The sequence below is a fragment of the Tripterygium wilfordii genome, chromosome 22, assembly GCF_013401445.1.
Source record: "Tripterygium wilfordii isolate XIE 37 chromosome 22, ASM1340144v1, whole genome shotgun sequence".
NCBI lineage: Eukaryota > Viridiplantae > Streptophyta > Magnoliopsida > Celastrales > Celastraceae > Tripterygium > Tripterygium wilfordii.
Window position 1 is genome coordinate 13,070,631 of NC_052253.1, and position 12,193 is coordinate 13,082,823.

At 39.0% G+C, this 12,193-nt stretch overlaps 2 protein-coding genes across 6 annotated transcripts; one reads left to right on the top strand and one right to left on the bottom strand.

Moving 5' to 3' along the window:
- Positions 1-3,024: 3,024 nt before the first annotated feature.
- Positions 3,025-6,573, top strand: LOC119991214 (putative pentatricopeptide repeat-containing protein At3g47840). Of its 5 annotated transcripts, none has more exons than XR_005466191.1 (3): positions 3,025-5,351; positions 5,451-5,528; positions 6,294-6,573. XR_005466191.1 is itself a non-coding variant. In XM_038837494.1 (2 exons), the coding sequence occupies exon 1, from the start codon at positions 3,186-3,188 to the stop codon at positions 5,298-5,300; it is 2,115 nt and encodes a 704-aa protein (XP_038693422.1). In that variant the 5' UTR covers positions 3,025-3,185; the 3' UTR covers positions 5,301-5,306; positions 5,451-6,573. The 5 variants fall into 5 exon arrangements, 1 of the variants encoding a protein (XP_038693422.1); XR_005466192.1 differs by having other exon boundaries at positions 6,328-6,573; XR_005466193.1 differs by having other exon boundaries at positions 3,025-5,306; positions 6,328-6,573.
- Positions 6,574-7,376: 803 nt separating this feature from the next.
- On the bottom strand, positions 7,377-11,330 carry LOC119991215 (ATP synthase subunit beta, mitochondrial-like). Its single transcript, XM_038837495.1, has 9 exons — positions 10,825-11,330; positions 10,153-10,228; positions 9,956-10,044; positions 9,671-9,788; positions 9,467-9,570; positions 9,201-9,359; positions 8,879-9,103; positions 8,448-8,759; positions 7,377-7,808 (listed from the first exon to the last, which is right to left on the bottom strand). Exons 1-9 carry the CDS (start codon positions 11,293-11,295, stop codon positions 7,695-7,697), a joined length of 1,668 nt encoding a protein of 555 aa, XP_038693423.1. The 5' UTR covers positions 11,296-11,330; the 3' UTR covers positions 7,377-7,694.
- Between the last annotated feature and the right edge of the window lie 863 nt (positions 11,331-12,193).

Consider the following 12,193-nt stretch of genomic DNA (forward strand, 5'->3'; position numbering starts at 1 on the left):
TTTCTCTCTCTTCTTTCTCTCTCCTCAATTTTTTTCTCTAATTTTTAATAACATTAATTTATTATTTTAATTAATATATTGTTTTAAATGTAATTAATTTATTATTTTAAATAGAAGTAATTTATATGAATAGAATAAATAAAGGAAAGAGAAATAAATATTATTTTAATGCAATAGAGAATATGATAGGTAATCTGATGCAGTGTTGATTGGATAGGGAATCTGTAAAATAGGGGAAAGTGACATTTTATCTGTATTTTAGGGAATCTGTTAAGAGAAACTGATGCAGATGCTCTTATGCTCGGGGGAAACAAACACTTGAGCCTCTTTCTTTGACGCAAACATTATGTGGACCTCCGCTCCCCTCCCGTGGCATAGTCTGCTCCTTGTTTTTACCAGTTTGGGATTGTCAAGTTGAACACAATCTTCATACAGAAATTTATAATTCTTCTTTTGAAAAATTGAATACTTATAGATATTGAAGGGGGGATCAAGTTTGACGTTGCAAGATTTACTCAAACCCCACTGATCCTTAATTTAATAAGCACAAACAGTTCACCTGGCCATTATAAGTCCAAGTCACTTTCTTATGTCTTATGTTGAGTCACTATCTAGTAGACCCATTTGAGGCTGCGCTTGTTTCACTGCATGGGTGTTTGCTTATTGAAGTCAAGTGTCATTCACCCCACAATATATACTATGCAATTCTGGGTAGGGATGTCAATTTTATCGGTACTCGGTGGATATCCGCTTATCCGTACCATTGGGTACGGATAAATGAGTAAAATTAGTGGATATGGATATGAAGATCTTTATCCAAGCGGGTGCGGGCGCGGGTATGGGGGAGCACTCCCATTTACCCACTACCCGTTTACCCGCCACAGGAACACTTTTAGTCCTATCTAATTAATTGGTGGTATTGAGGTATTCTCATGCATTGATCTTATTCAAAACTGGAAACCCTATTGGCCGGGTAAGTGGGTGCGGGTACGGGTATTTGGCGGTTATTATCCGCCCGTTAACCGTTAAATACCCATTCGTAAATGAAATTAGCGGGTACGGATGTTTGGCGGTTATTATCTGTGCCCGGCGAGTGGTGATATGAAGGGTATTTTACAAAATATTAACGGGTAAATGACGGGTACAGATTTGGACAAAATTTTTACGGGTAGTATATGGATATCAAATATCCGTCTGCTACCCTACCCGCTGCCATCCCTATTTCTGGGTAGTTTCTCTGTTTGCTTGATCTTATCTATTGTCATATCTTGGTAGGAAATTTCAACTTTTGGGACCATTGGAAGAGCGTCGGCGCCCCTTGCCCAAAACAGTCAAAAGTTAGTGCTTTGAGCACTAGACTGACAGGGCACCACAATTGAATTTCTTTTTTTTTTTTTAACATCTAACCCAGCCGAAGTACCCAAAATCAGTCCAAAACTCAACCAAAGGAAAAACTTTAACCCGTTCTCTCCTCCCTCCTCTCTCCCTCAGGCCTCACACGTACTCACGCACACAACAGCTGACCACGCTGACAACGGTTGACCAGGATGGGATTGCCACCGACACTACATCATAAGGCCGGCCCTTTTTTCTTCTTTTTTCTGGTGAAGATTTGATGTAGTTGGAATCAACATCTGAATGTCAAACCTTTTGCATAGCATCGTTGTTCCTTGTTGACAATTCTTATGGATAGGAATCGCTACGCATTGTTGTTCCTTGAAACACTGTTTAAGCGAATCTAATTTTTTTTTTTTAAATTATACGACGAGCCAGATTCCTGGTCAAAGTCGAGAGAAACATGGGCGGCGCTCGAAGGTCAAACAAGTTGTGGATCTATGTTTACCAGACAACAAAAATGATAAAATGAGTCGAAGTTATGTCAACCGCTGAGTTGGATGCATAGGATTTAAGTAAAGTGCTTTTCCCTCTTGCATTTTTGGATAAGCAAAAAAAGAGGAAAGAAAATTGTTTTAATTTATTAATTTATCCTTATTTTTTTAATAAAAATTATTATATATAAGGGTAAAATAAAATTTTAGCTTATAAATAACTTAATTAGCCAAATCCCTCCCCTTAATTATTTCGAAATCCCCACCCTTAATTTTTTTATAAACTATCCAAATAAAGAAATTGGAATGAAACTCAATTTTCCCTAACTTCATTTTCACTCTCCAAATCCCTCAATCCAAACACTCTTTTAATGTCATTGAAGCCTTGAACGTATGGTTTTCGAAGCTACAAAGTCTGGGGAAAGACAACTTTTGGTTACTAAAATATCTGACTAGGTTCAACTCAGTCACTCATTTTATAAACGTTTCAATTTGGGTATCTAAATTTCTAAACTATTCCAAACAAGTCACATGGGCAGTTTTCACCCAATTCGGATAGTCAACCATCCCACGTGACAAATATAGTCAAAATCAACTAATTTAGGCTGATGTGAGCGGTCTGTGTTATTATTGTAGTTGGTGGTATTGATTTGAGGAGAGATTTGGGTTTTGTGGTTCTTGCAGCGGTTGAAGGTTATGGTTCTTTCTAGAATAAGTATTTGGTATTCTGATTTTTTTGGGTTCATTTTTTCCATGTGTAATTAATTATTTTTTTTGAAAAATATCCAAGTCATCATGCCACATCAACTAAAATTTCATTTATTTTATTTTTTGATGCCACCTCAGCTAATTACTGTCCGAACTCTCTAAAATCTGCTCGTGTGACTAATTTGAATACCCAAATTAAAACATTTATAAAATGAGTCACTGAGTTGAACCTGATAAAATATTTTAGTGATCAAAAGTTGTTTTTCCCCTACGAAGTCTCGTTCTCTACCTAGTATAGAAGTTACAAATTGCCAAATTGGGCCTCCGTGACTAATAGATTTGGACGCATTCTCCTACAATAGTGGATGGATTTCGGGCCCGGTCAAACTTTTGGGCTTGCTCTTCATGTTAGGCTTGGGCCTGTTTTATTGTCATCTTTTAAAGTATAGACCATCACTTGATAACAGCAAACCAAATTTTCTAGCTTACCGCTTTTGAGAGGGGATCCTCTGCTTGTTCATTATAGTCAGGAATCACATACAATATCTTTCCTTTCAGATACTGATGTCCCCCGTTGCATGCAGACAGTACAACTATACAACTATATACATATACATAGCCACTTCAAAGTTCAAACAGCTGTCTTGAATGGCTGCTTCTCTATCAGTTGGGTCTCGCTTCAGGAGACTATGTTCCTGTGCAACTTCAAGCCTAGTACGCACGGACCCTGTCTCTTCCACATTGGTAAGCGAAGGCACCAATCACATAGACATGCTCGAACTCAACTCTCGATTGAAGCTATTTGTGAAACTGGGAAAATTGAATGATGCCCGCAAGTTATTCGATAAAATGCCTGCCAGAGACGAGGTTTCATGGACCACTGTAATATCGGGCTATGTCAGTGCAATGAACTCTACAGAGGCATTGGCTTTGTTCTCATATTTCTGGGTCCAACCAGGACTATGGGTGGATCCCTTCATTCTTAGCCTTGCGCTCAAGGCTTGTGGACAAAATTTGAATGTGAATTATGGTGAATCATTGCATGGATATTCAGTTAAAAGTGGATTGGGTTACTCAGTTTTCGTCGGGAGTGCACTTCTTGACATGTACGCAAAAGTTGGCAAAGTCGACCATGGTTGTCGAATCTTTAGTGAGATGCCAATAAGAAATGTGGTATCTTGGACTGCCATCATTACTGGACTCGTTCGTGCTGGTTATAATGAAGATGGGTTAATGTACTTCTGTGAAATGGGTAGATCAAAGGTGGAGTACGACTCACATACATTTGCTATAGCATTGAAGGCCTGTGCTGATTTGGGTGCTCTTAATTATGGAAGGGAGCTTCATTGTCAAACGATGAAGAGAGGCTTTTATGAGACCTCTTACGTGGCTAACACTCTTGCAACTATGTATAATAAGTGTGGGAAGCTAGATTACTGTTTGTTCTTGTTTGAAAGAATGATCACAAAAGATGTCGCCTCTTGGACAACAATTATCACAATGTATGTTCAAATGGGTCAAGAGGAAACGGCTATTGAAGCGTTCATCAGAATGAGAAATTCGGCTGTGAGTCCCAACGAGTTCACTTTTTCGAAAGTTATTTCTGGTTGTGCCAACCTTGGGAGACTTGAATGGGGGACACAGTTACATGCACATGTTTTACATTTGGGCCTTGTGAATTCTTTATCTGTGGCCAATTCCCTTATGACCTTGTATTCAAACTGTGGATATTTAACTTTTGCTTCAATTATGTTTCATGAAATGCCGAACAGAGATGTTGTTTCATGGAGCACAATTATTGCAGGGTATCATCAACAAGGCTATGGGGAAGAAGCTTTTGAGTATCTATCCTGGATGAGAAGAGACGGCCCTAAACCAACTGAGTTTGCCTTTGCTAGTGTGCTTAGTGTGTCTGGGAGCATGGCAATTCTAGATCAAGGGAAACAACTACACGCTCATGTTCTTTCCGTTGGATTACAAAGTAGAGCTATGATACAAAGTTCTTTGATCCATATGTATTCAAAATGTGGGGGTATAAAGGAGGCTGCAAAAGTATTTGACGAGGTGGAAAGTGTTGATATAATTTCGTGGACAGCCATGATTAATGGATATGCTGAACATGGATACAGCCGAGAAGCAATTTATTTATTTGAGAAGATTCCTAGGGTAGATTTGAGACCAGATTCTGTGACCTTCATCGGTGTCCTTACTGCTTGTAGCCATGCTGGGCTTGTTGATCTTGGTCTCAGATATTTCAATTTGATTAGTGAAGAATACCAAATTAATCCTACAAGAGAGCACTATGGCTGCATGATTGATCTTCTTTGCAGAGCTGGACGAGTAAGTGATGCTGAGCAAATGATCCAAACTATGCCATTTTATCGTGATGACGTTGTTTGGTCAACTCTACTTAGAGCATGTAGAATTCATGGAGATGTCGATTGTGGGAAGCGTGCTGCTGAGAAGATTCTTGAATTAGATCCAAATTGTGCGGGTACTCACATTACTCTTGCCAACTTATATGCTGCCAAAGGGCAGTGGAAAGAAGCAGCAAATATGAGGAAGTTGATGAAGGAGAAGGGCGTAATTAAGGAGCCCGGATGGTCTTGGATTAAGATTATGGACCAGGTTGCTGTGTTTGTAGCTGGAGATAGGGCTCATCCGCAAGTTGAAGATATATACTGCTTGTTGGATTTACTTGCTTCAAGGGAAGAATTGACTCTTGAGGAATTGATTTCTATTCTAAGTTCTATTGAAGATTAGACAAAGGTGGAATTGTGGTTTATTTTGCATTTGCAAATTGGGGTTAACCAGGTACCTATCTGATTTATCCAGACTCTTATTTAGTTCCTCTAGTGCTTCTTGCCAGTTACATGTAATAACTTTTCTTCTTTTCTTTTTTAAATCCTCCAGGTGAACGGGGTGAATTGGGGGTGGGCTACAAAAGCAGACCAAAGGAAAAACCTACAAAGGATCATCCTTCTAGGAAAAGTGAGTATGATCCTTTTATTATTTATTGGGGAATTAAAAATTTGTGTGACGCATGATTGTTTATGGGGTTTCTTTGTTTAACATAATTATACTTTCAATCAGGCTGTAATGTAGGCCCATAACGGGCTTAACACAATTCCTCATCTTTGATCCTCATCAATCAAAATGTTAATTCTTTCTGATGTATGGGAATAAGTTCAATTTTCTTCCTTATATCTTGCTTATGGGAACATTGAACTCTGTTTGTATCTTGCACAGTCCCCTGTTATTATCGGAAAATAGTGACTTTGTTCATGGTTTTTATTTGGAAAGGGCAGTTTTCTGTAACTTGTGTTTTAATTAGTCAAATTCCTTTTAATAGGAAGAATTGGTTGGTTTTTTATTTATTTTTTTCCCGAATATTAACGCTTCTGTTGTTTCAAAGATTATCATCTTCGGTAAGTAAGTATGTGTGCCTGCATGAATGTTACTTGCATGTGCAGGATTTACATGCTCTTTTAGTTTGTCAAGATCTGACCTTTATATCAACTATAATTTAATGAATGTTATTTTCTCACTTTGACTGGAGACTCTGGACTGGCTGCTTGTCTGGTTTTGTTAGTTTTAGCAGATGTTATCCCATCATCATCATCCGAGCCTTTATCCCAAAAGTTTGGGGTCGGCTACACGAGTCTATGAAAACATCACCACATGTTCATATGTTATCTGAACATGTAATTTTATGATGGAAGAACTAACGTTGTTTTTTTTTCTCTTTTTTGTGAGATGTACTTCTGGTCATCATCATGCCATAATGCAGGTCTTGAGCTGCTTTTTATATCTAAATGGACTGCAAAAAGTTCATCCAGGTGGTTGAGGAGAAAAAGAAGAGAGCTTTGGAGAAGAAGGAATGCAGGCCCATTGAAATGGGAGCAGAAATTGGAAGCTGCTACAAAAGCAAAGCCTGATGCAGAAGCCAAAGATAAGAAATCAAGGGCTTCAAAGCACAAAAGGCCAAGAAAGAGTAGGAGACCTCACAAAAAACATAGAAAGCATGCACACTCAGATTCAGGTGACAATGAAGGATAAGAGAAGTAGGCGAAGACCGAAGAGACGATTTCTTGACTCAAGTGGCCTGAAGATAGTAGGAAGAAGAGAAGCCACAGAAGACACATGCATCAGTATGATTCAGATTTGAGTGCATCTGATTTTTCAAGTGATGATATCGACGATGAGATGTCCAGGAGCAGAAAACGTGCAAAACATCATAAGCGCCATTGGCAGAGCAGATTCATTGAGTGAGAAAGAAGGTGGTGAAATACGAAGAAGCCATGGGAAGCACCACAATCCACAAACGCCAGACTTGGACGAGGACAAACATCAACACTCTCAGTCAGAGGTGAAATATCATCCACCCCTGGCCCTGAATTCAGGAGACTGCAATGGAAATCTGGTTGGCGTTATGAATAAGATTGCAACTGAACAGAATTGGGTGCTCTCAGTTAGCCGGGTTCAGCCATATGGTTCCCTGATGACTAGCTTGCATCCCAGTGTTGTGATGCTGAAGAATGCCTACGTATAGTTTTCAGGTTGGGCGCTCTCGCATCTCTCCTTTTGCAGGTTGAATAGACTGCATTACGGCAGTGTGCGCGCCAATTGAAAGCCGCTAGCAAGGAGTTTGTCTGTGTGATCACAATTCGCTGGTCATGTGTCGGACTTACAGAGTCATCCAAACGAGAGACTAGGCCAGAACCCCCGGGCATGGCGTATTGCCCTCATTTCATCATACGATTCAATTGAAATTCGCAAACAATATTGAATACAAGTCGCTTGTCAAAAACTCAACCCACAAACCATTTCAGCCTAAAATTTCGAAGCATTTTGCCAAAGGCCAAAGGCTTTAATAAAACAAAGTTGGCAGTTGATTCAAGGGATAATTGGTGAAAATACACATGCCTTTCTACCTTTTCTTCCCACCTTATTAAAGCACAAGGAAAAAGGGTTGGCAACAAATACAAGCCGCCGCAGTATACTCTAACGCTGCAATAAACATTTAAACAGAAATATGAAAAATCCTGATGCAGTGAATAGTGAATACCAAAAAATGAACATCCTGTTGATGGCATTGCCAAAACCACCTAAATTATTTGATTTTCGCAATCATCGGGAGCTTTAACGGATATTAAATTAGGCAGCAGATTCTTTGGCAATCTTGTCAGCCTTGGCAATAACCTCATCAATGCCTCCAACCATGTAAAAAGACTGTTCTGAAAGGTCATCATACTTTCCATCCAACACTCCCTGGTCAAATAAAAGAAAACAAAAAAATCAGTCCCAAAATGAAACCAACATCTTAGCAAATGTTTGTTTCATGCCAAACTAACAGCTGAGATAACAAAATAACCAGTGCACACATTACAAAGTGCAGCAACTCTTTAAGGTTCATGATTGCGCACCAAGTGAGTTTCGAAAATTCAAAACACCGAACTCCAATAGATATTTGTGTCTTCCCAGCAGTTCATTCGGATACAAGAGTGAGGAACATTTTAAGTTGATTACCAAGGTGACAACAAATACATAAATTTGCAGTCTAATGAAATAACAATGTTTCACTACTGAGCCAGAGTCTGTCAAGAAATTAGCATCACATTTACAAATGGGTTTTATCACAACATACTCTAAATGAAATATGCTTACAAGTTGTATTCTGAATTATATAGACCTTCAAGGGATTCATTACATTTCCCAACTGCTTGGTCTACTTAGTTCAACAAATGGAATTTAGCGCCTAACACCTAAGAGTAACATTCATGTGCTTACAAGCATCTTTTTTTAACTTATTAAGAGAAACTATTCGACATGTCACTCGTCAATGTATATTCAACTTGCGCTATTCCACACAGACAAATAAGAAGCGAAAAGGGAGCAAGAATTGTTTACCTGGAAGCTGCCAATGCTTTCTTTTAAGTCAACATACTTGCCAGGAGCACCAGTGAAAACTTCAGCAACATGGAACGGCTGGCTCAAGAACCTTTGAATCTTACGAGCACGGGCAACAGTCAACTTGTCATCTTCACTGAGCTCATCCATTCCCAAAATGGCAATGATATCTTGCAGATTCTTGTAATTTTGAAGAACTTTCTGCACCCCACGAGCAGTATTGTAGTGGTCCTCACCCAAAATATGAGGAGAGAGCATACGAGATGTAGAGTCAAGTGGATCCACAGCGGGATAAATACCAAGTTCGGAAATCTGTTCCAAAGGAAGTGAACAGAGAAGGAATTAAGACATCAAAACATGAACAAAGAAGGAATTTTAAAACATACAAACAATTAACATTTTTGTTAGAGTCCACTTAAATGTGGCCATACCTGTCGTGACAACACAGTTGTGGCATCCAAGTGAGCAAAGGTGGTAGCAGGAGCTGGATCTGTCAAGTCATCAGCAGGTACATAAATGGCCTGGACAGACGTGATGGAACCTTTCTTGGTGGTAGTAATACGCTCCTGAAGACCTCCAAGATCTGTGGCCAATGTTGGTTGGTAACCGACAGCAGATGGAATTCGACCAAGCAAAGCAGACACTTCTGAGTTAGCCTGCAAGAGGTTGAAACAAAAATTTTAAATACAGTAACAGAGTGTGCAACATAACCAAAATGATGCTTCCAAATTTCTAAAACCAGCTTTATCTTACCTGGGTGAAGCGGAAAATGTTGTCAATAAAGAGAAGCACATCTTGTCCTTCAGCATCACGGAAATGTTCAGCCACAGTCAGTCCAGTAAGACCAACGCGAGCACGAGCACCTGGAGGCTCATTCATTTGACCATAGACAAGGGCACACTTGCTATCAGCCTAGTGAGAAACACCCAAAAAAATGTGAAAGCAAAGCTGTGAGCAATCAAGAATAATAGGATGTGAAAGGCAGAGAGAAATGCCAATGCACTGTGAGCAATATTGACCTGCTTATCGCCAAGCTTGATGACACCACTCTCAATCATTTCCCTGTACAAATCATTACCCTCTCTTGTTCGTTCCCCGACACCAGCAAACACTGAGAAACCACCTGATCCAAGAAAAAAAAATAAACATTGAACAAAAAATGAGGAATATTAAAGATTCCTCACTAGTAGCTTACACAGGTATTTGAGTAAAACTTAACCAACCATGAGCTTTTGCAACATTGTTAATAAGTTCCATAATCAACACCGTCTTTCCCACACCAGCACCACCAAACAACCCAATCTTTCCACCTCTCTGGTATGGTGCAAGGAGATCAACAACCTGTAGATTTAAATCATAAAAATAATGTTAAACTTACTATTCCAAATATCTCAATGCTCCTAGCAACTTTGATTAATAATTAATCACATAAAGTTCAGCCCTTTCAAGATTAAGATGGTAAGAGTGCGGCACCCATGACCCATCAAAAGCACTGAGAAATAAAATACCTTGATACCAGTCACAAGAATTTGTTGTTCAGTAGCTTGTTCAACGAATGCTGGAGCTTCTCTGTGAATGGGCAGGAAATGCTCGGTTTCTGCCAGTGAAATACAACAGTCAACTAAGTGCATCAAAAGCACCACTACACTAACCTATACAAAAAATAACTATTCAATTAAAGGCTCAAGGATCCTATAGTTCTTACTGATATCTCCTTTCTCATCGATTGGCTCTCCAATCACATTCATGATACGGCCAAGGGTAGCCCTACCCACAGGAACCTGAATAGCATAAAAAAATGTAAATAACAATGGCATCCATGTCGAAATATGCTAAAGAAAGAAAACAATAACAATGCAACTCAAACCTGCCCCACTCAATGTCCTCAAAGAAAAGGGAAGATTTATGGCCAAAAAAAGCTTCTACCTTTAAAACCAAATACCATGTTGTAATGTAGGAAAGCCACAATCATGGAAACAAATGGACGAACTCATTAAAAAAGGGCAGAAAGATGAGCATGTGGTATCCTATTACATAAATACACCGACCCATAGGAAAAAGATAATCATTTTATTTGGATGTTTACATGAAATTACTGATGGAGGGTAATCTATGTGAGAATCTGTAGGTAGCAATGTAAAAAAAACATTGATAGCTCTGTTACATTGTTAAGACCCTAGATCAGGAAAAAATTTCAAGCCTTGGACCCAACCTTAGACCTAGAACTGTGATATCGTTTCCATTATCAAGACATTGAGTCCGAAAAAAAAAATAAAGAACAAGCACGCAAATTTCTAGTAAAATCATTCAAAAAAAAATTCCCAGTAACTGGCACAGGCATTTATACATAGATGAAGAAAGATAATAGAGGGCTCACAGTAATAGGAGAACCAGTATTAAGCACGCGCTGTCCTCTGACAAGCCCTTCAGTTCCGTCCATGGCAATAGTTCTAACCATACTCTCTCCCAAGTGCTGCGCCACCTCAAGCACCAATCGGATCGGGTTGTCAAGCACCTCAAGAGCCGTTAAAATCGGAGGCAGTCCCTCTTCGAATCTCACATCGACCACAGCACCGATGACCTGGCAAACCTGACCGATCGCACCCTTTCCGGTGAACTCGTCGATAATTTTTCCTTTCTTGCTGGCATCAGACTTCGGACCCGGTGGAGAGGATTGAGCCGCAGCGGAGGTGGCATACTGCGCAGCGCGGTTAAGGATGTACCCATAGGGAGAAGCCCCCCGCCTGGAGAGAGACGGTGAAATTCTAGGATTTGAGAAAGCAGATTTAGTGGGAGATCGGCGAACGGAGGATCTGAGAAGCGAAGGTAAGAGTCTGCGCCAAGCCATTGCTCAGTTCTTTGAGAAAGAGTGGCTAGCGTGGGTTCGAAGAGACTGAATATGTTCACTATTTCTACAGCTGAGGTTTTTTACTGCTTCTGAGTTACTGTTACTGTGCCCAAAATAGGAATATTCGCCTTTTATTTCCTTTTTCACAAATTTTACAGTCGATGGCTTTTCTCTTTTTTTAGTGGATAAAACCAATTTTTAAAACCGGACCGGTCATCAAACCGGAAAAAATCTTCGATTCACGGTTCAAAGGTTCAACCGCGGTTCAAATCGGGTTCGAACCGGTTTTAACGTAATGAATTATTTATATATATATTTATATTATATGTATATAATATATAAGAAAACTTCATAAAAATACAATATATTGAAATAAAGTATCATTTTAAACAAAGAAAATCTCATAACCTAGTGGTTAAAGCCTTTTTTAATGAACAAAAAGTCATGAGTTCAAACCCTACAAATAACAAAATTTCAAAAATATTTTATTAACTTTAATAAATGACCGAACCGGTCAAAACCGGCCCGATTCTGACCGGTTCAATTGAAAATATCCCGGTTCATCAATTATCGATTCTGATACCTCAACCGGTCCGGTCCGGCAAGCTTTCACTAGTTACATCCAAAGAAAGCTTTTGTATGACTAAATTATTAATTAAAGACAATACTTTGAAGTGTTTGGGTTGGATTATCTAATAGTATAATTTTTGTTGATAACAATTTTAATGTTAAGAGATAGGACATGTGTCATTTACCAAAACATCCAATATTAGGTATATGCTCCATGCACCACTAATCGGAATATCGGGTTAATTACACTTTGTCACTTTGATGATGGTTTATATATATATAATAATATATAATGGAGTTTCAAGCGTAACCTTTGAATATATATATA

Bases quoted from the DNA above. Each gene is read 5' to 3' on its own strand.
- LOC119991215 (XM_038837495.1), bottom strand. From the start codon at position 11,295: ATGGCTTGGCGCAGACTCTTACCTTCGCTTCTCAGATCCTCCGTTCGC. The intron at 10,045-10,152 runs GTAAGAACTATA...TTTCACTGGCAG, and splicing joins CGATGAGAAAGGAGATATCA to AAACCGAGCATTTCCTGCCC. The intron at 9,789-9,955 runs GTATTTTATTTC...TTAAATCTACAG, and splicing joins TTCTTGTGACTGGTATCAAG to GTTGTTGATCTCCTTGCACC.
- LOC119991214 (XM_038837494.1), top strand. From the start codon at position 3,186: ATGGCTGCTTCTCTATCAGTTGGGTCTCGCTTCAGGAGACTATGTTCC.